The sequence below is a fragment of the Anser cygnoides genome, chromosome 29, assembly GCF_040182565.1.
Source record: "Anser cygnoides isolate HZ-2024a breed goose chromosome 29, Taihu_goose_T2T_genome, whole genome shotgun sequence".
NCBI lineage: Eukaryota > Metazoa > Chordata > Aves > Anseriformes > Anatidae > Anser > Anser cygnoides.
Window position 1 is genome coordinate 2,140,347 of NC_089901.1, and position 22,071 is coordinate 2,162,417.

Consider the following 22,071-nt stretch of genomic DNA (forward strand, 5'->3'; position numbering starts at 1 on the left):
GTGCTGGTGGCGCGGCGGCGCCCGGTGCCCCCGGGCACGAGGTGCTGGCCCGGCGCCCCCCGCCTGCGAGGCGTCGACGACCTGGTGGAGCTGCTCTGCGACCTCGAGGCCTACGGCGCCTGCCCCGGCCCCCCCGGCAGGGCCCCCGGCCCCCGCTGCCACGTCCTGGCCCCCGCCGGCCGCTGCTGCCCCCCCCCTGCCTGCTCGAGGGGGGGCAGGCCTGAGCCCCCCGGGGCGGTAAGGGGGGGGGTGCTGGGGGAGAGAGGGGGGCCCGGAGGTAGAGGTTGGGGGCCGGGGGGGCTGTAGGTGGGTTGGGGGGGGTGAGGGGGGGCTTGGAGAACCCCTGTACCCGAATTTTGGGGGCGGGGGGGGCCTTGGAACCCCCTGTACCCGAATTTTGGGGCGGGGGGGGCCTTGGAATCCCCTGTACCCGAATTTTGGGGGTGGGGGGGGCCTTGGAACCCCTGTACCCGAATTTTGGGGGTGGGGGCACCGGAACCCCTGTACCCAAATTTTGGGGCGGGGGGGGGTCTCAGGAGGGTAGGATTGGGGTCGTGCCCCCCCCCCCAGCACAGTGAGGAGACCTTACGAGAGGGGAATTGGGGAGCTGGGGGGTCCCTGGGCTCCCTCTGCCCAAATTTTGGGGCCGGGGGGGGTCCCTGGAACCCCCCTCTGCCCAAATTTAGGGTCTCGGGTGTAGGATCGGGGTTGTGCCACCCCCGGTGTGTTTATGCCCCCCCCCCCCCCCCGTGTGGCATTAGGGCCCCCCCCCCAGCACTGCAGGGACACCCCCATCGGTGACAAATTGGGGGGGGGGGGGCAGGGTCGGGGGCGCCCCTCCCCCACTATGCCCCCCCCCCCCCCCCAAAAAAAAATCGGGACCTCCCCCCCCCCCAGCCCCCAACAATTCGGTTGGGGGGGCAGGCGGTGTGCCCCCCCCCCGCCCCCATTGTTAACCCCCCCCCAGTTTGGGCTCCCCCCTCCCGTGCCCCCCGCCCCTCCCCCCCCCCAGAGCTTCTATTTTTGACACTGGAACCGCCCCCCCGGGGACGCGGCCCCTTTAAGCCCCCCCCAACCCCCTCCCCCCGCCTCGTTGTTGCGCGGCCCCTTTAAGCCCCCCCCCCCGGTTCAGGTGGGGCCCACCCGAGCGCGGCCCCTTTTAAGGCGTCATGGAGGAGGTGCGGCCCCTTTAAGACCCCCCCACACCCGGTTAGGCCCCGCCCACGCTGCGCAGCCCCGCCCCCACGCGTCTTCCGCCCCCCTTCCCGGTCGGGGGCGGGGCTTGCCGTGGCCCCGCCCCCCTCCCCCTCGAGCAGCAATAGGCCCCGCCCCCCTCCCCTCGGGCTCCCCCTTCCCGGGTTCTTTTTTGTTTTCTGGGTTGAAAAATCGGGATTTTGGGCAAGAAGGAGGGAGGGGGCGGGGCGACGGAACCGAAGGGGTTCGCGGGGGGGGAGGGGGAGGGGAGCGGTGGGCGGGGCCTGGGGGGCGAGGCCCCGCCCCCTCCCCCCGCCCTCAGGGAAGCAGCGAAGCCATAAGCCCCGCCCCCTCCGCAAGGCCCCGCCCCCTCCGCGAGGCCCCGCCCCCTCCGCGAGGCCCCGCCCCGCGCAGGAAGCCCCGCCCCCTGCCCCTCCCCCCGCCCCCGGATCTATTTTTTTTTAATGTATTAAAAGTTTTAAGGAGAAAAGCGGCGAGTTCGGGTCGTTTGTGGGCGTCCCCCCCCCCTTTAAAAAACACGGCCAAGAAGAGGGCGTTTTGGCAAAAAATATATATAAATATTTTTATTTTTAACCGAAACGGCCAGTTTTTTGCCCCCGAACCCCCTCACGGCCCCTCCCCCTTCCCGAAGACCCGCGCCAGGAGGCGGGGGGAGGGGCGGGGGAGGGGCCTCGCGCGGCGGGGGGCGGCGCTGGGCGAACCCCCAGCGGGGGGCGGGGTCTCCGGTGGGGGCGGGGTCTCCGGAGGGGCGGGGTCTCCCGGGGGGGCCCGCGCCCGGCCATGGCGGCGCAGCGCCGGTAGAAGCCGCCCTCGCGCTTGGCCTGCGCCGCCTCCGCCCGCAGCCGCTGCGCCCGCGCCTGCCGCTCCCCGGCCAGGCGCTCGCTGAGGTGCGGCCACCGGAACCCCGGCAGGTACTGGGGGGGGGGGGGGATGGGGAGGTCGGGGGTCGGGGGGGCAGGAACACCCCATGACCCCCCCCAAATCCCCCACAGAGCCCCCAACCCCCATAGACCCCTACAGCCCCCCACAGGCCTCTACAGTCCCCCATAATCCCCCCAAATCCCCTATGACCCCCCCCATAATCCCCCCTCCTCTCACCCCCCGTAACCCCCCCACTCCCCTATAACCCCCCCATAACCCCCCTCCCTATAAGCTCCCCATAATCCCCCCATAACCCCACCATAATCCCCCCTCCCCTATAACCCCCCCATAACCCCCCCACTCCTATAACCCCCCCGTAACCCCCCTTCCCTATAACCCCCCCACAATCCCCCCCCATAACCCCCCCATCCCCCCCATAACCCCCCCAATCCCCCCCATAATCCCCCAACCGCCCCCCCCATTTCATGCCCCCCCCCCCCAATTCCCCCCTTGCCCTTCCCCCCCCCCCCCAGCAGCTTCCTTAAAGCAACCCCCAGGTGCCCACGGCCCCTCCCACCTGGCCCCGCCCCCTTCTGCTTGGCCCCGCCCCCTTCCGTCTGACCACGCCCCCTCTACACGACCCCAGCTCCCCTCCCTGCCCCTCAGTGCCCTCCCCTGAGGCCCCGCCCCCTTTCCTGATCCCCGCCCCCTCCCCTTGGCCCCGCCCCCTTTCCTGAGGTCCCACCCCCTTTCCTGAGGCCCCGCCCCCCTCCCCTGGCCCCGCCCCCTCCCCCTTGGCCCCGCCCCCTCACCCCTGGCCCCGCCCCCTCCCCCCTGGCCCCGCCCCCTCACCTTGAGGCACCAGCGCTCGTGGCGGAAGCGGCTGCGGGGCCGCGTCCCCATGGGAGCCCCGTGCAGGGCCGCGGCCGCCCGGCGCGCCGCCCGCTTGTCGCGGAACTCCACCCAGCCCTCGGCGAAGCGCCCGCGCCGCTGCCGCCGCCGCCGCACCGACCCGCCTGGGGGGGGGGGGGGGGAAAGGGGTCAACGGGGCCGCCCTCGGGGACCCCCAGCACCCACGGGACCCCCAGCACCCACGGGACCCCCACCAAGCGCCCCAACGCCGCCCAGCAGCACCCCAACGCCCCCACGGGGCACCCCGAGCCCCCCAGCGGCGCCCTGAGGGCCCCCCAGAACCCCCATAAGGACCCCATAACCCCCCGTGAGCACCCAGATCCCCACCCTGACCCCTGTAAGCACCCCCCAGCCCCCCACAAGGATCCCCCAGCCCCCCGAACCCCCCCAGCACCCCCGTAAGGACCCCGTAACCCCCCAGGATCACCCAGGCCCCCACCCTGACACCCCAGCAGCACCCGACCCCCATAACCCCCCCAGGAGCACACCGACCCCCACCCCGATCTCCATACGGATCCCGTAACGCCCCATAAGCACCCCGTAGCCCCCCAGCACCCCATAAGAACCCCACAGCCCCCCCCCCAACCCCCATAAGCACCCCAGAGCCCCCCATAAGGACCCCGTAACTCCCCCCACGTCCCCCAGCACCCCCAAAAGGACCCCATAATCCCCCCGACTACCCCTCAGGACCCCTAGAAGCACCCTATTGCCCCCTCGAGCCACTCCAACACCCCCATAAGTACCCCATAGCCCCCCAGAAGCCCCCAAAGCCCCCCGCAAGGACCCCAAAGCACCCCAGCAAGGACCCCACAAGCACCCCCCAGCCCCCAGGACCCAGAGCCCCCATAAGCACCCCCCAGCCCCCTGTTAAGCACCACAGGACCCCGTAAGCACTCTACAGACCCCCATAAGGACCCCATAAGCACCCCACAAGGACCCCAGGGCTCCCATATTCCCCCCAGGACCCCCATAAGCACCCCATAGCCCCCTATAAGCGCCCCACAATGACCCCATAAGGGCCCCACAAGGACCCTCATAAGCCCTCTACAGCACCCCAGTAAGGACCCCATAAGCACCCCACAGGCACCCCCATAAGGACCCCATAGCCTCCCACAAGTACCCCCATAACCCCTCATAAGGACCCCATAAGCACCCCACAAGGACCCCAGGACCCCCATAAGCCCCCCAAGACCCCCACAAGGACCCCCGGACCCCCCATAAGGACCCCCGGACCCCCACGAGGACCTCGTAGCCCCCCACAACCCCCTGCAAGGACCCCATAACCCCCGTAAGGACCCCAGAGGCCCCCCCACAGCCCCCCCAAGGACCCCCGCCCCCCTCTCACCACAGGGCTGCAGGAAGACCCGCCCCAGCTCCCCGTGCACCCCCAGCAGGGCCCGGGCCTGCCGGGGCCCGAAGCCGGGCGGGAGGTGGCTGAGGTACAGCACGCCCGGAACCGGCTTCCGAGCGGGCGCCGCCCCTTCCGCTTCCGCCGGTTCCGCCGCTTCCGCTTCCGGCTGAGACCCCGCCGGGTCCGCGGCCTCCTCCGGCGGCGGGCCCTGCTCCGTCACCGCCATGGGCCTGCGCGGGGGGAAAGGGTTAACGGCCCGCCGTGACCCCCCCCGTGACCCCCCCGTGACCCCGCCGTGACCCCGTGACCCCCCCCTTTTAGGGTCCCCCCTTCCCGGCCGCGCAGCCCCGGTCCGCACCCGCCGGGCGCCGCCGCGCGACTGCCGCCGAGCGCCGCTGTCGCGAAAGGGGGCGGGGCCTCGAGGGGTGGGCGGGGCCCGGCGGCGCGGGCGGTGATTGGAGGAGAGGGAGGGGGCGGGGCTTGAGGAGAAGGGGGCGTGGCCACGGCGTTTGGGCGGGAAGGGCGCGTGCGGGCGGGCGTCAACGGCCGTTAACGGCCCCCAACGGTCGCCAAGGGCCGCTAACGGCCGTTAGCCCGCCGGTAATTGCTACGAACCGCCACTAATCGCCATTAGAGGCCTTTAATCGCCGCGGCCGCCCGCTAACGGTCGCTTTCTGTGGTAACGGGGCCAAATTTTACCTCAGGATTACGCCCCCTCCCCCCCCCCAATTGCCCCATTCCTCCCCAATTGCCCCCTCTCCCCCCATTCCCCCCCCCCCATTGTCCTCCCCCATTGTCCCCCCCATTGTCCCCCCAATGTCTCCTCCCCCCCGGCCCCCCCCGGCCCCCCCCCCATCCCGCCGTTAATCCCCTAATCCCGCTGCTCGCCCGCAGCCGCCCCCCCCCCTTAATCCCAGGGGACCAGGGCCCCTTAATCCCCCCCCCAGCTGCTGCTGCCGTGCCCCCCCCCCTTCATTAACAGCTGCTTTTAATTGGGGGGGCCACAATTGGAGCCGGCGCCATGCAGGAGGCAGGTGAGCGGGGAGGGGGCACCCTGGGGTGCTGGGTAGGGGGAGGGAAGCACCCAGGGGGCTGGGACCCCCCCCCAAATGGTCCCTGCCCCATAGGGAGCCGCGGGACCCCTCCTGTACCGGGGGTGACCCCTGCGGCCACCCAGCTGCCCCCCAACGAGACCCCAGCCCCCAAAACGCCCCCCGACGACCCCACAGCCCCCCAGTGAGCCCCCCAGGAGCCCCCAGCCCCCGAACGCTCCCCCCAATCCCCCCCAGAAGCCCCCAGCCCCACAAAAAAGCCCCCCAAGAGGCCCCCAGCCCCCAACCGCCCCCTAACAAACCCCCGATCCCCCAACCGAGCCCCCCAACAAGACCCCAACCCCCCAAAGCAGCCCCCCGACGGCCCCCAGCCCCATAAAGCAGCCCCCCAAGCCCCCCAGTAACCCCCCAGAACCCCAAAGAAGTCCCCCAACAAGCCCCAAACCCCCCCAACACCCCCGTAGCCCCCCAAAGAAACCCCCCAACAACCCCATAGCCCCAAAAACAGTGCCCCAACAAGCCCCCAGTGCCCCCAGCAACCCCATAGCCCCCCAAAGAAGCCCCCCAACAAGCCCTCAAGCCCCCCAACAACCCACCAACCCCATAGCCCCCCAAAGAAGCCCCCACAACCCCACAGTCCCGAAAACAGTGCCCCAACAACCCCCAATGCCCCCAACACCCCCGTAGCCCCCCAAAGCAGCCCCCAACACCCCCGAGCAGAAGCCCCCAACACCCCCTAGCCCCCCAAAGAAGCCCCCAACAAGCCCCCAGACCCTGAAACAGTGCCCCAACAAGCCCCCAAGTCCCCCAACAACATCATAGCCCCCAAAGAAGCCCCCAACAACCCCATAGCCCCCCAAAGAAGCCCCCCAACAAGACCCCAAGTCCCCCAACAACCCCAGAGCCCCCCAAAGCAGCCCCCAACACCCCTGTAGCCCCCAAAGAAGCCCCCAACGAGCCCCAAGCCCCCAATACCCCCAGCCCCCTGTAGAAGCCCCCAACACCCCCCTAGCCCGCAGCCCCCCAACAAGCCCCCAATGCCCCCAACAACCCCATAGCCCCCCAAAGAAGCCCCCCAACAAGCCCCCAAGCCCCCAACAACCCCATAGCCCCCCAAAGAAGCCCCCAACAAGCCCCCAGCCCCCTACAACCCCAGCCCCAGAAGCCCCTCAACGCCCCCCTACCCCCGAACCACCCCCATAACCGCCTCCCTGTCCCCCCCCCAGCCCTGCTCCCCCTCGTCGCCCTCCTCTCCGCCCTTTGCCCCGCGGCGTCCCCGGGCCCGGCGCCCACCCAGCCCCACGGGATCCGCCTGGAGGGCGACCTGACGCTGGGGGGGCTCTTCCCCGTGCACGGGCGGGGGCCGGCGGGGGTCCCGTGCGGGCCCCTCAAGCGCGAGAAGGGGATCCAGCGCCTCGAGGCCATGCTCTACGCCCTCGACCGCGTCAACGGCGACCCCCGGCTGCTCCCCAACGTGAGGCTGGGCGCCCGCATCCTGGACACGTGCTCGCGGGACACCTACGCCCTGGAGCAGGCGCTGGGCTTCGTGCGGGCGCTGCTGCCCCCGGCCGAGGGCGAGGGGCTGTGCCCCGACGGGAAGCCCCCGCCCCGCGCCCCCCGAGCGCCTGGTGGGGGTCATCGGCGCCTCGGCCAGCTCCGTCTCCATCATGGTGGCCAACGTGCTGCGGCTCTTCGCCGTGAGTGGGGGCTGGGGGGGGATTGGGGGGATTTTAGGGGTTCTGGGGGCTTTTGGGGGGCTTTTGGGGGGATTTGGGGTCTTGGGGTATGGGGTTTTGGGGGTATTTGGGGTCTCGGGGGGGTCTGGGGGCACTGGGGGCATGTGGCCAGCTCCGTCTCCATCATGGTGGCCAACGGGCTGCGGCTCTTCGCCGTGAGTAGAGGGGTTGGGGGGCTGGGGGGATTTTAGGGGTTTTGGGGGGGATTTGGGGGGATTTGGGGTCTTGGGGTATTGGGTTTTGGGGGTATTTGGGGTCTCGGGGGGTCTGGGGGCATCGGGGCACGGGGCCAGCTCCATCTCCATCCTGGTGGCCAACGTGCTGCGGCTCTTTGTGGTGAGTGGGGGGGTCTGGGGGGATTTGGGGGGATTTGGGGGGATTTTAGGGCTTTTGGGGGATTTGGGGGGCTTTGGGGTCTTGGGGTATGGGGTTTTGGGGGTATTTGGGGTCTCGGGGAGGTCTGGGGGCATTGGGGGCACGTGGCCAGCTCCATCTCCATCATGGTGGCCAACGTGCTGCGGCTCTTTGCTGTGAGTAGAGGGGTTGGGGGGCGTTTGGGGGGATTTTAGGGGTTTTGGGGGATTTGGGGGGGATTTAGGGTCTTGGGGTATGGGGTTATGGGGGTATTTGGGGTCTCGGGGGGTCTGGGGGCATCAGGGGCACGGGGCCAGCTCCGTCTCCATCATGGTGGCCAACGGGCTGCGGCTCTGCGCCGTGAGTAGAGGGGTTGGGGGGCTTTGGGGCGGATTTTAGGGGTTTTGGGGGGATTTGGGGGGGATTTGGGGTCTTGGGGTATGGGGTTATGGGGGTATTTGAGGTCTCGGGGGGGTCTGGGGGCACTGGGGGCACGGGGCCAGCTCCGTCTCCATCATGGTGGCCCCCGTGCTGCAGCTCTTCGCCGTGAGTGGGGGGCTGGGGGGCTTTTGGGGGATTTTAGGGGTTTTGGGGGGCTTTGGGGGGATTTGGGGTCTTGGGGTATGGGGTTATGGGGGTATTTGGGGTCTCGGGGGGTCTGGGGGCATCGGGGGCACGGGGCCAGCTCCGTCTCCATCATGGTGGCCAACGGGCTGCGGCTCTGCGCCGTGAGTGGGGGGGGCTGGGGGGGGATTGGGGGGATTTGGGGGGATTTTAGGGCTTTTGGGGGTATTTGGGGTCTCGGGGGGGTCTGGGGGCATCAGGGGCACGGGGCCAGCTCCGTCTCCATCATGGTGGCCAACGTGCTGTGGCTCTTCGAGGTAAGTGGGGGGGGGCTGGGGGGGCTTTGGGGGGGGGCTTTGGGGGGATTTTAGGGCTTTTGGGGGGATTTGTGGGGCTTTGGGGTCTTGGGGTATGGGGTTATGGGGGTATTTGGGGTCTGGGGGGTAATGGGGGCACTGGGGGCACGGGGCCAGCTCCGTCTCCGTCCTGGTGACCACCGTGCTGCGGCTCTTCGCCGTGAGTGGGGGGGCTGGGGGGATTGGGGGGATTTGGGGGGATTTTAGGGCTTTTGGGGGGCTTTGGGGTCTTGGGGTATTGGGTTTTGGGGCATTTGGGGTCTGGGGGGGTTCTGGGGGGATTTGGGGGCTGGGGGGGCAGGGGGATATCTGGGGGTCTCCGGGGGGGCTGGGGGGTCTCTGGGGGCGTTTGGGGCAGGCACAGGCGGTTACGGGGACGCGGGGGGGTCGGGGCTCCCCCCCCCCCCACCGCCCCCCCCCGCCCCCCCGGGGCCGTTCCCAGGCTGCCCCGCGGCAGCTCGGGGATTGGGGCCGCTCGCTGGGGGGGGGGGCCCGGCCCCGCGTCCCCCCGGGGCGTCCCCGAGTGCCCCCGGCGCCCTGAGGGTGGCCCCCACCCATGGGTGCCCCCCGCCCCTATATGTGCCCCCACACCCCGATGGGTGCCCCCCACCCATATGGGTGCCCCCAGGCTCCCACCCCATGGGTGTCCCACACCCCATAAGTGCCCCCCACCCTATGGGTGCCCCCACATCCCTATGGGTGTCCCCCACCCCTATAGGTGCCCCCCAGGCCCCCACCCTATGGGTGCCCCCCACCCCATGGGTATCCCCCACCCTATGGGTGCCCCCCCACCCTATGGGCACCCCCCACCCTATAGGTGCCCCCAGCCCCCCACCCTATGGGTGTTCCCCTCACCCCTATGGGTGCCCCCAGCTCCTCACCCCACGGGTGCCCCCCACCCTATGGGTGCCCCCACACCCCAGGGGTGCCCCCTCCACCCCATGGGTGTCCCCCCACCCCTATAGGTGCCCCCAGCCCCCGACCCCCTGGGCATCCCCACCCTATGGGTGCCCTCCCACCCCATAGGTGCCCCCAGCCCCCCACCCCACGGGCACCCCCTACCCCATGGGTGCCCCCCACCCTATAGGTGCCCCCAGGCCCCCGCCCTATGGGCCCCCCACCCCTGGGTGCCCCCAGCCCCTCACCCCACGGGCACCCCTAACCCTATGGGTGCCCCCCCACCCCTATAGGTGCCCCCAGCCCCTCACCCCACAGGCCCCCCCCACCCTATGGGTGCCCCCACCCCACGGGCGCCCCTACCCTATGGGGGCAACCCCACCCTATGGGCGCCCCCAGCCCCTCACCCCACGGGCACCCCTAACCCTATGGGTGCCCCCCCACCCTATGGGTGCCCCCCACCCCTATAGGTGCCCCCAGCCCCTCACCCCACAGGCCCCCCCACCCTATGGGTGCCCCCACCCCACGGGCGCCCCCTACCCTATGGGGGCACCCCCACCCCATGGGCGCCAGCCTGAACCCCACGGGCACCCCCTACCCTATGGGTGCCCCCCACCCCTATAGGTGCCCTCAGCCCCCACCCCACAGGCACCCCCACCCTATGGGTATCCCCCACCTTATGGGTGCCCCCCCCACCCATAGGGGTGCCCCCAGCCCCCCCCCCATGGGTGCCCCCCACCCAACGGGCACCCCCACCCCATGGGTATCCCCCACCCTATGGGTGCCCCTCCACCCTATGGCCCCCTGTCACCTTACGGGTGCCCCCCCCACCCCATGGGTGCCCCCCACCCCTTTGGGTGCCCCCAGCCCCTCACCCCACAGGCCCCCCCCACCCTATGGGCGCCCCCCACCCCACGGGCGCCCCCCCCCCCCCAGGTGCCGCAGATCAGCTACGCGTCGACGGCGCCGGAGCTGTCGGACCGCGGGCGCTACGAGTTCTTCTCGCGGGTGGTGCCGCCCGACTCGTACCAGGCGCAGGCCATGGTGGCGCTGGTGCGGGCGCTGGGCTGGCGCTACCTCAGCACCCTGGCCTCCGAGGGCAGCTACGGCGAGAGCGGCGTCGACGCCTTCCTGCACAGCTCCCGCGAGGCCGGTGCGCGGCGGGGGGGGGGGGGGGGGGGGGGGGGGCTGGGGGGAGAGGGGGGAGGGGCTGGGGGGGAGAGGGAGGGCTGGGGGGGGAGGGGAGGGCTGGGGGGGAGGGGAGGGGCTAAGGGGGAGGGGAGGGGCTAAGGGGAGGGGAGGGGGTATGGGGGAGGGGGAGGGGCTGGGGGAGGAGATAAGGGGGAGGGGAGGGGCTGGGGGGATGGGGAGGGGCTGGGGGGAGGGGAGGGGCTAAGGGGGGAGGGGGAGGGTCTGGGGGTGGAGAGAGGGGGAAGGGAGGGGCTGGGGGAGGAGCTAAGGGGAGGGGAGGAGCTAAGGAGGGAGGGGAAGGGCTGCGGGAGGGGCTGGGGGGAAGGGGAGGGGCTGGGGGAGGGGCTAAGGGGGAGGGGGAGGGGCTAGGGGGAGGGGAGGGGCTACGGAGAGGGGGAGGGGCTAAAAGGAAGGGCTCAGGGGAAAGGGGAGGGGCTAAGGGGGGAGGGGAGGGGCTAAGGGGGAGGGAGGGTCTGGGGGTGGAGAGAGTGGGAAGGGAGGGGCTGGGGGAGGGGCTAAGGGGGGATGGGAGGGGCTAAGGGGGAGGGGAGGGGCTAAGGGGGAGATAAGGGGGAGGGGAGGGGTTAAGGGGAGGGGAGAAGGGGGAAGGGGAGGGGCTGGGGGAAGGGCTAAGGGGGAGGGGAGGGGCTGAGGAGGGGGAGGGGCTAAGGGGGAGGGGAGGGGCTAAGGGGGAAGGGGAGGGGCTGGGGGAGGAGATAAGGGGGGAGGGAGGGGCTGGGGGGAAGGGCTAGGGGGAGGGGCTAAGGGGGGAGGGGCTAAGGGGGGAGGGGCTAAGGGGGAGGGGCTAAGGGGGCTAAAGGGGGAGGGAAGGGGCTAAGGGGAAGGGGAGGGGCTAAGAGGGGAGGGGGAGGGGAAGGGGGAAGGGCTAAGGGGGAGGGGAGGAGCTAGGGGGAGGGGAGGGGATGGGGAGGGGCTAAGGGGGAGGGAAGGGGCTAAGGGGGAGGGGCTTGGGGGGAAGGGGAGGCGCTAATGAGGAAGGGGAGGGGCTGGGGGAGGGGCTAAAGGAGAAGGGGAGGGGCTGGGGGGAAGGGCTAAGGGGGAGGGGAGGGGCTAAGGGGGGAGGGGCTAAAAGGAGGGGCTCAGGGGAAAGGGGGAGGGGCTGGGAGGGGCTGGGGGAGGGGTGAGGGAAAGGGGAGGGGCTGGGGTGGAGGGGGAGGGGTTGGGAAGACTGGGAGGGATTGAGAGAGATGGGACTGGGAGGGACTGGGGGATACTGGGAGGGACTGGGGGATACTGGGAGGGACTGGGGGATACTGGGAGGGACCGGGGGGGACCGGGGGGACACTGGGAGGGCCTGAGGGTTGGGAGGGGCCGCCCCGCCCGCGCCGCCCCCGCGGGCCCGTACTGGTCCGTACTGGTCCGTACTGGTCCGTACTGGTCCATACTGGTCCATACTGGTGCGCGCTGGGCAGGGGGCTGTGCATCGCCCAGTCCATCAAGATCCCGCGGGAGCCGCGGGCGGGCGCCTACGCGCAGGTGGTGCAGCGCCTGATGGAGACCCCCAGCGCCCGCGGCGTCATCGTCTTCGCGCACGAGGACGACATCCGGTGAGCCCCGCGCCGCCCAGTGCGCACCAGTACACGCCAGTACGCACCAGTACACACCAGTACGCACCAGTACACACCAGTACGCGCCAGTACACACCATTACACTCCAGTACGCACCAGTACGCACCAGTACATGCCAGTACGTGCCGGCAGGCTCCCTAACGCCCCCGCCCCCAGTACAAACCAGTCAAACGCCCAGCGGCCGCCTGGTCCCCTTCCAGTCCCTCCCAGTGCCTCCCAGTATCCTCCTGGTCCCCTTCCAGTCCCTCCCAGTGCCTCCCAGTATCCTCCTGGTCCCCTCCCAGTCCCTCCCAGTCCCTCCCAGTATCCTCCTGGTCCCCTTCCAGTCCCTCCCAGTGCCTCCCAGTATCCTCCTGGTCCCCTTCCAGTCCCTCCCAGTCCCTCCCAGTGCCTCCCAGTATCCTCCTGGTCCCCTCCCCAGTCCCTCCCAGTCCCTCCCAGTCCCTCCCAGTCCCTCCCAGTATCCCCCCAGCGCCTCCCAGTATCCCCCCAGCCCCCCCCCAGTCCCTCCCGGTGCCTCCCAGTACGACGCGGGTCCCGCAGGCGGGTGCTGGAGGCGACGGCGCAGGCCAACCTCTCGGGGCACTTCGCCTGGGTGGGCTCGGACAGCTGGGGGCCAAGATGGCGCCGGTGCAGGGCCTGGAGGACGCCGCCCACGGCGCCATCACCATCCTGCCCAAGCGCGCCTCCGTGCCTGGTGAGTGCCGCCCCATGGCTGCCCCATAGCTGTCCCATAGCTGCCCCATGGCTGCCCCATAGCTGCCTGGTAGCTCCCCCATAGCTGCCCCACAGCCGCCCCACAGCCGCCCCATAGCCGCCCCATAGCCGCCCCATAGCCGCCCCATAGCTGCCCCATGGCTGCCCCAAGGCTGCCCCATGGCTGCCCCATAGCCGCCCCACAGCTGCCCCATAGCTGCCCCATAGCCGCCCCATAGCTGCCCCACAGCGTCCCCAGGGATCCCCGCCCAGCCCAAGGTTGGGGAGTTGGGGATCGGGGGTCCCGTCCCTTTCCCGCACCTCCATACACGTAGGGGTCTGCCCCACGGAGCTATGGGGCGCCCCCCACATGCTATGGGGCACCCCCCACGCTACGGGGCGCCCCCAGGCTTCGACGAGTACTTCACGTCCCGCTCGCTGGAGAACAACCGCCGCAACCTGTGGTTCCACGAGTTCTGGGAGGAGGACTTCAACTGCCGCCTGCCCCACAGCGAGCCCCACGGCGAGCCCCACGACGGGGCCCCCCCGCAAGTGCACAGGTACCCCCCCCCCCCCCCCGCTGCCCCACGGCACGCACGGGGCCCCGCCGCGCCCTTGGGTGGCCCCTAACCTGCCCCGTAGCGCCCTTGGGTGCACCGTGCTCTGCCCCATAGCGCCCCATAACCTCCCTGGCTGCCCCATAGCGCCCCATAACCTGCCCCATAACCTCCAGGCTGCCCCCTAACCTGCCCCATAGCCCCCTTGGCTACCCCATAGCGTCCCATAGCACCCCGTAACCTGCCCCATACCCCCGGCTGCCCCATAGTGCCCCATAGCACCCCATAACCTCCCTGGCTGCCCCATAGCACCCCCTAACCTGCCCCATAGCCCCCCTGGCTGCCCCATAGCACCCCATAGCGTCCCCTAGCCCCCGCGGCTGCCCCATAGCACCCCGTAACCTGCCCCATAGCACCCCGTAGCACCCCCTAACCTGCCCCATAATCCCCCTGGCTGCCCCATAGCACCCCGTAGCACCCCCTAACCTGCCCCATAATCCCCTGGCTGCCCCATAGCACCCCCTAGCCCCTGTGGCTGCCCCATAGCCCCCCTGGATGCCCCATAGCACCCCCTTACCTGCCCCATAGCCCCCTGGATGCTCCCATAGCACCCCCTAACCTGCCCCCTAGCCCCCGTGGCTGCCCCATAGCACCCCATAGCACCCCCTAACTTGCCCCATAGCTCCCCGGCTGCCCCATAGCACCCCCTAACCTCCCTGGCTGCCCCATAGCACCCCTAACCTGCCCCATAGCCCCCTGGCTGCCCCATAACACCCCTTATCCCCCGTGGCTGCCCCATAGCGCCCCATAGCACCCCCCTAGCTCCCTTGGCTGCCCCATAGCGCCCCACGCCCCCCCCCCCCCCAGCACCCGTTACCCTTCCCCCCACCCCCCCCCGACCCAAACTTGTGGGGCGCTGACCCCCCGCGTGTGGGGCAGGCCGGGAGCGCATCGGGCGCGACTCGCCCTACGAGCAGGAGGGCAAGGTGCAGTTCGTCATCGACGCCGTGCTGGCCATGGCCCACGGGCTGCACAGCCTCATGGCCGAGGCCTGCCCGGGGGGGCTCTGCTCCCGCATGGACCCCCCGACGGCCGCCGCCTGCTGCACCACATCCGCCGCGCGGCCTTCAACGGTACCGGGGGCACTGGGGGGCACTGGGAGGGGGGTAAGGGGGGTTGGGAGGGGCTGGGAGGGGCTGGGAGGGGCTGGGAGGGGACTGGGAGGGGCTGGGAGGGACTGGGAGGGACCGGGAGGGGGACTGGGAGGGACCGGGGAGGGACTGGGGAGGGGGTAAGAGAGGACTGGGGGCACTGGGAGGGACTGGGGAGAACTGGGAGGGTACTGGGAGGGGCTGGGAGGGACTGGGAGGGGCTGGGAGGGGACTGGGGAGGGGCTGGGAGGGACTGGGAGGGGCTGGGAGGGGGAACTGGGAGGCACTGGGAGGGACTGGGGAGCACTGGGAGGGTACTGGGAGGGGCTGGGAGGGGACTGGGAGGGGCTGGGAGGGACTGGGAGGGGCTGGGAGGGGGGTAAGAGGGGGCTGGGAGGCACTGGGAGGGACTGGGGAGCACTGGGAGGGTACTGGGAGGGGCTGGGAGGGACTGGGAGGGGTTGAGAGGGGCTGGGAGGGGGGACTGGGTGGCACTGGGAGGGACTGGGGAGCACTAGGAGGGACTGGGAGGGGTTGGGAGGGGGGTAAGAGGGGACTGGGAGGGACTGGAGGGCACTGGCAGGGGACTGGGAGGGGCTGGGAGGGGGGTAAGGGGGGACTGGGTGGCACTGGGAGGGCCTGGGGAGCACTGGGAGGGTACTGGGAGGGGTTGGGAGAGGAGTAAGAGGGAATTGGGAGGAGACTGGGAGGGGACTGGGGGAGAACTGGGGGGATACTGGGGGGATTGTGAGGGGACTGGGAGGCACTGGGAGGGGGCTGGGAGGGGCTGGGAGGGGGGTAAGAGAGGACTGGAGGGCACTGGGGAGGGGACTGGGAAGGTACTGGGAGGGGGTGGGAGTGGACTGGGAGGCACTGGAGAGGTACTGGGAGGGTACTGGGGGATACTGGGATGGATGAGGGGGATACCGGGGGATGCTGGGGTGGACTGGGGAGATACCGGGGTGGACTAAGGGATACTGGGATGGACTGGGGGATACTGGGAGGCACTGGTGCATACTGGTGTGGCACGTAGCAGTGTGTGCTGCTTCGTGCGGTGCGTACCAGTACCCCCAGTTCCTACTGGTTCCTACTGGTATGTAGGGGTTCCTACTGGTATGTAGGGGTTCCTACTGGTCCGTACTGGTTTGTACTGGTGCGGCACGTAGCAGCGCGTGCCGCTTTGTACCCTGCGTACCAGTACCCACCGCTCCCTACTGGTCCGTACGGGCTCCTACTGGTCCGTACGGGTTCCTACTGGTCCATACGGGTTCCTACTGGTCTATACTGGTCCGTACTGGTGCGTACTGGTCCGAACTGGTCCGTACCGGCCCGGCAGGCAGCGCGGGCACCCCGGTGCGCTTCAACGAGCTGGGCGACGCGCCGGGCAGCTACGACCTCTTCCAGTTCCAGCGCGGCAACGGCAGCGGCCCCGGGGCCTACCGGGCCGTGGGGCACTGGGGGCAGGCCCTGCACCTGCAGGTGGGCACTGGGAGCACTGGGAGGGACTGGGGAGGGGGTCGTGGGGGGGCTGGGAGGGGGATACGGGGGTACCGGGAGGGGTTTGGGGGGGTATGGGGGGGTATGAGGGCGCTGGGGGGCACTGGGATGGACTGGGGGGGGGACTGGGGGGGTTATGGGGGGACTGGGAGGGGACTGGGGGGAACTGGAGGTACTGGGGGTGTACTGGGAGGGGTTGTGGGGGTACTGGGGGGTACTGGGGGTTGTGGCGGTACTGGGAGGGGCCCTGGGGGGTCCCAGTGTCCCTGGGGGTCCCGGTGACCCCAGGACGCCCCCCCCGGGACCCCCGGGCCTGCCTTGGGGCACCCTCACGCGTCTCCTTGTGCCCCCCCTTACCCCCTTCTACCCCCATTTACCCCTCACCCCCCCCATTTACCCCTCACCCCCCCCATTTACCCCTCACCCCCCCCATTTACCCCTCACCCCCCCCATTTACCCCTCACCCCCCCCCATTTACCCCTCACCCCCCCATTTACCCCCCTTTACCCCCCCCCCACCCCCACTTACCCCCATTTCTCCCCCCATTGCCCCCCGCTTACCCTCTTTCCCCCCCTTCCCCCCCCCCAATTACCCCCCCATTGCCCCCCTTCCCCCCCATACCCCCCCACTTACCCCCTTTGACCCCCCCATTTCCCGCCATTTCTCCCCCCATTTACTCCCCCATTACCCCCATTTACCCCCCATACTCCCCCACTTACCCCCATACCCCCCATTTCCCCCATTACCCCCATTTCTCCCCCCACTTACCCCCATTACCCCCCATACCCCCCATTTCCCCCCATACCCCCCACTTACCCCCATTTACCCCCATTTACCCCCCCATACCCCCCCTTTGCCCCCCATTTACCCCCCATATCCCCCCCCCATTTCTCCCCCCATTTCTCCCCCCATTTCCCCCCCCCCATTTACCCCCCCATTTACCCCCCCCCCATTTACTCCCCCATACCCCCCATTTCCCCCCATACCCCCCCATTTACCCCCGCATTGCCCCCCATTCACCCCCATTCCCCCCACTTACCCCCATTTACCCCCCCATTTCCCCCCATTTCCCCCCATACCCTCCCCCCTTTCCCCCCCATTTCTCCCCCCACTTACCCCCATTACCCCCATTTCTCCCCCCATACCCCCCATTTACCCCCCATACCCCCCCACTTACCCCCATTACCCCCATTTCTCCCCACTTACCCCCCACTTACCCCCCTTTCCCCCCCCAACTCCCCCCATATCCCCCCATTCCCCCCCCATACCCCCCATTTACCCCCCCATTTCCCCCATTACCCCCATTTCTCCCCCCACTTACCCCCACTTACCCCCATACCTGCCCCATTACCCCCCCAATTGCCCCCCCATCCCCCCCATTTACACCCCATTTCCCCCATTACCCCCATTTCTCCCCCCACTTACCCCCATCCCCCCATACCCCCCCATTTCCCCCATTTCCCCCATACCCCCCCGTTTCCCCCATTTCCCCCCATACCCCCACTTCCCCCCCCCCACTTATTCCCATTTACCCCCTTTCCCACCCATTTCCCCCCATACCCCCCGACTTACCCCCATACCCCCCCATTCCCCTCCATACCGCCCCACTTACCCCCATTTACCCCCCCATACCCCCCCACCTACCCCCATTTACCCCCCCATACCCCCCCATTTCCCCCACTTACCCCCCATACCCCCCCACCCCACCCCCCCATACCCCCCCCCATACCCCCCCACCCACTTACCCCCACCTACCCCCACTTACCCCCATACCCCCCCCATACCCCCCCCATCCCCCCCCCCCTCTACCCCCCCCCAGCTCCCCGCCATGCGCTGGCACGGCGCCCCCTCCTCGCCGCCGCCCTCGGCCTGCAGCGCCCCGTGCGGGCCGGGCGAGCGCAAGAAGCCGGTGAAGGGCGTGCCGTGCTGCTGGCACTGCGAGCCCTGCTCCGGCTACCGCTACCGCGCCGACGAGCTCACCTGCCTGCCCTGCGCCCCCACCTGCGCCCCACGCCCGACCGCTCCGCCTGCCGCCCCCACGCCCTCGTCCGCCTGCCCTGGAGCTCGCCGCTGGCCGCCCTCCCCCTGGCGCTGGCCGCCGCCGGGCTGGCGGCCACCGCCTTCGTGCTGGCCACCTTCGCCCGGCACCACGAGACGCCCGTGGTGAAGGCGGCGGGGCGGAGCTGAGCTACGCGCTGCTGGCCGGCATCGGCCTCGTCTACGCCATCACCTTCCCCATGGTGGCCGAGCCGGGGCCCGTCGTCTGCGCCCTGCGGCGCCTCTTCCTGGGGCTGGGCATGAGCCTCACCTACGCCGCGCTGCTCACCAAGACCAACCGCATCTACCGCATCTTCGAGCAGGGTGAGGGGGGATTGGGAATGGGATTGGGGGGATTTGGGGGCATTTATGGGGATTTGGGGCAATGGGAATGGGATTGGGGCAATGGCAAGGGGATTGGGGCATGGGAAGGGGAATGGGAGCAGGCGCTGCTCACCAAGACCAACTGCATCTACCGCATCTTTGAGCAGGGTGAAGGGGGGCTGGGAATGGGATTGGGGGGATTTGGGGGATTGGGAATGGGATTGGGGGTATTTGGGGGATTGGGAATGGGATTGGGGCAATGGGAAGGGGATTGGGGTAATGGGATGGGGAGCAGGCGCTGCTCACCAAGACCAACCGCATCTACCGCATCTTCGAGCAGGGTGCGGGGGGCTGGGAATGGGATTTGGGGGGGATTGGGGGGATTGGGAATGGGATTGGGGGGATTTGGGGGCATTTATGGGGATTTGGGGCAATGGGAAGGGGATTTGGGGGATTGGGGCAATGGGAAGGGGAAGGGGAAGAGGCGCTGCTCACCAAGACCAACCGCATCTACCGCATCTTCCAGCAGGGTGGGGGGGGGGTTGGGGGGGATTTGGGGCTTGGGCAATGGGACCGGGGTTTGGGAAGGGGATGGGGGCACGGGAATGGGGGCACGGGACGGGTCCGGTGCCACAACCACCCCCGGGGGCTGCATCCCACACCCCAAGCACCCCCCAAATCCCCACTTCCGTATTGCAGGGAAGCGCTCGGTGACCCCCCCGCAGTTCATCAGCCTCTTGTCCCAGCTGCCCATCACCTTCGGGCTGAGCGCGCTGCAGCTCTGAGACCCCAAATACCCCCCATAATAACCCCAAATACCCCCCAGACCCCAAATACCCCCCCAAACGACCCCATTTCCGTATTGCAGGGAAGCGCTTGGTGACCCCCCGCGGTTCATCAGCCTCTTATCCCAGCTGCCCATCACCTTCGGGCTGAGCGCGCTGTAGCTCTGAGACCCCAAATACCCCCCATAAAAACCCCAAATACCCCCCCAGACCCCAAATACCCCCCAGTAACCCCATTTCTCGTTCCAGGGAAGCGCTCGGTGACCCCCCCGCAGTTCATCAGCCCGGTGTCCTGGCTGCCCATCCCCTTCGGGCCGAGCGCCCTGTGGCTGTGACACCCCAAAACCCTCAAATACTACCTCCATAAAAACCCCAAATACCCCCCATAAAAACCCCAAATACCCCCCAGACCCCAAATACCCCCCAGTAACCACATTTCTCGTTCCAGGGAAGCGCTCGGTGACCCCCCGCGGTTCATCAGCCCCGCGTCCCAGCTGGCCATCACCTTCGGGCTGAGCGCGCTGCAGCTGCTGGGGGCGGGCGCGTGGCTGGGGCTGCGGCCGCCGCACGCGGTGCTGGACTTCGAGGCGGGGCGGGCGGCCGACCCCGAGCGGGCGCGGGGCGTGCTGCGCTGCGACATGGCCGAGGGCGCCACGCTGGCCTGCCTGGCCTACGCGCTGGCGCTGATGCTCACCTGCACCGTCTACGCCGTCAAGGCGCGCGGCGTCCCCGAGGCCTTCAACGAGGCCAAGCCCATCGGCTTCGCCATGTACACCACCTGCGTCGTCTGGCTCGCCTTCGGGCCCATCTTCTTCGGGGCCGCCCAGTCCGCCGAGAAGGTACTGGGGGGGTTGTGGGGGCGGGTATGGGGTCGGGGGGATTATGGGGGCGGTTATGGGGTCAGGGGCTTGTAGGGGAATGGAGGAGGAATGGGGGAATGGGGAAATGGGGGTTGTAGGGGAATGGGAGAGGAATGGGGGGGAATGGAGCGATGGCCTTCGGGCCCATCTTCTTCGGGGCCGCCCAGTCCGCCGAGAAGGTACTGGGGGGGTTGTAGGGGCGGTTATAGGGTCAGGAAGGTTGTGGGGTCAGTTGTAGGGTCAGGGAGTTGCAGGTTAATGGGACGTAATGGGGGGATATGGGGGGATGGCACAGTAATGGGGTGATGGCCTTCAGGCCCATCTTCTTCAGGGCTGCCCAGTCCGCCAACAAGGTACGGGGGGGTTGTGGGGGCGGTTATGGGGTCAGGGGGTTGTGGGGGGGTTATGGGGTCAGGGAGGTTGTGGGGTCAGTTGTAGGGTCAGGGGTGTGATGGGGTCATGGGGAGGAATGGGGGAGGAATGGGGGAGTGGGGTGGTGGCCTTTGGGCCCGTCTTCTTCGGGGCCACCCAGTCCGCCAAGAAGGTATTGGGGGGGTTGTGGGGGGCGGGTATGGGGTCAGGGGGCTTGTGGGGTCAGTTATGGGGTCAGGGGGTTGTGGGGTCAGTTGTAGGGTCAGGGAGTTACAGGTTAATGGGAAGTAATGGGGGATATGGGGTGATGGCCCTCAAGCCCATCTTCTTCGGGGCTGCCCACTCCACCAACAAGGTATTGGGGGGTTGTGGGGTCGGGTATGGGGTCGGGGGGGGTTGTGGGGTGATGGGGAGGAATGGGGGAATGGGGAAACGGGGGGAATGGGTAGGAGGAATGGGGGAGAGGAATGGGGTGACGGCCTTTGGGCCCATCTTTGGGGCCACCCAGTCTGCCGAGAAGGTATGGGGGCTATGGGGTCAGGGGGGTTATGGGGTCAGTTATAGGGCCGGGGGGGGGATGTGGGGTAAGGGGGGGTTATGGGGGATCTGCAAGGTGCAGAGGAGATGGGGGAGGTGGGGTGAGGGGGAGGTAATGGGGGTGATGGGGGTGCTGTGGGGGGATTTGGGGGTGCTGTGGGGCTATGGGGGGATTTGGGGGGCTGCGGGGAGGATTTGGGGTGCGCCGGGCCCCCCCCGCTGCCCCCCCCCCCCCCCCCCGCCCCCCCCAGGTGTACGTGCAGACGGCGACGCTGACGGTGTCCATGAGCCTCTCGGCCTCGGTGCCGCTGGGGCTGCTGTACGGCCCCAAGGTGTACGTCATCCTGCTGCACCCCGAGCGCAACCAGCCCCCCGCCGCGCCCGCCCGGAGCCCCCGTAGGGGCGGCGCCCTGACGGCACCGTGACATCACCGTGACGTCACCGTGACGTCACGGGGCCAAAAATAAAGGCACCCTCCCGAAATAAAGGCGCCCCGACGGGCGGTCTCGTGATGGGTTTTGGGGACGGGGACAGGGGTGGGGGGGGGGGCTCTTGGGGACATTTGGGGACCTTGGGGGCGTCTGGGGACACTTGGGGACATTTGGGGACATTGGGGACATTTTGGGGACATTTTGGGGGCATTGGGGACATTTGGGGGCCTTTGGGGACATTTTGGGGACATTTGGGGACATTTGGGGACATTTGGGGACATTGGGGGACATTGGGGGACATTTTGGGGACATTTGGGGACATTGGGGACATTTGGGGACATTTGGGGACATTTGGGGACATTTGGGGACATTTTGGGGACATTGGGGACATTTTGGGGACATTTGGGGGCCTTGGGGACATTTGGGGACATTTTGGGGACATTTTGGGGACATTTGAGGACCTTGGGGGCGTCTGGGGACACTTGGGGACATTTGGGGACATTCGGGGACATCGGGGGCCTTGGGGACATGGGGCCATTTGGGGCCATTTGGGGACATTTGGGGCCATTTGGGGACATTTTGGGGACATTGGGGACATTTGGGGACATTTTGGGACATTTGGGGCCTTGGGGACGTGGGGACCCTGGGGACACTCGGACGGGTGGGGGCCTTGGGGACGTCGGGCTCTCGAGGGGACGCTGCGCCCTGCGGGGTCCTGGGGGGCGGGGGGGCACAGACACCCGGGG

At 69.1% G+C, this 22,071-nt stretch overlaps 1 protein-coding gene and 1 pseudogene across 1 annotated transcript; one reads left to right on the plus strand and one right to left on the minus strand.

The window, feature by feature from the left end:
* Positions 1–1,762: 1,762 nt before the first annotated feature.
* Positions 1,763–10,437, minus strand: ABT1 (activator of basal transcription 1). Its single transcript, XM_066984818.1, has 4 exons — positions 10,328–10,437; positions 4,334–4,569; positions 2,929–3,092; positions 1,763–2,129 (listed from the first exon to the last, which is right to left on the minus strand). The coding sequence occupies exons 1-4, from the start codon at positions 10,339–10,341 to the stop codon at positions 1,785–1,787; spliced, it is 759 nt and encodes a 252-aa protein (XP_066840919.1). The 5' UTR covers positions 10,342–10,437; the 3' UTR covers positions 1,763–1,784.
* Positions 5,226–21,418, plus strand: LOC136787491 (metabotropic glutamate receptor 6-like; annotated as a pseudogene).
* Positions 21,419–22,071: the final 653 nt, after the last annotated feature.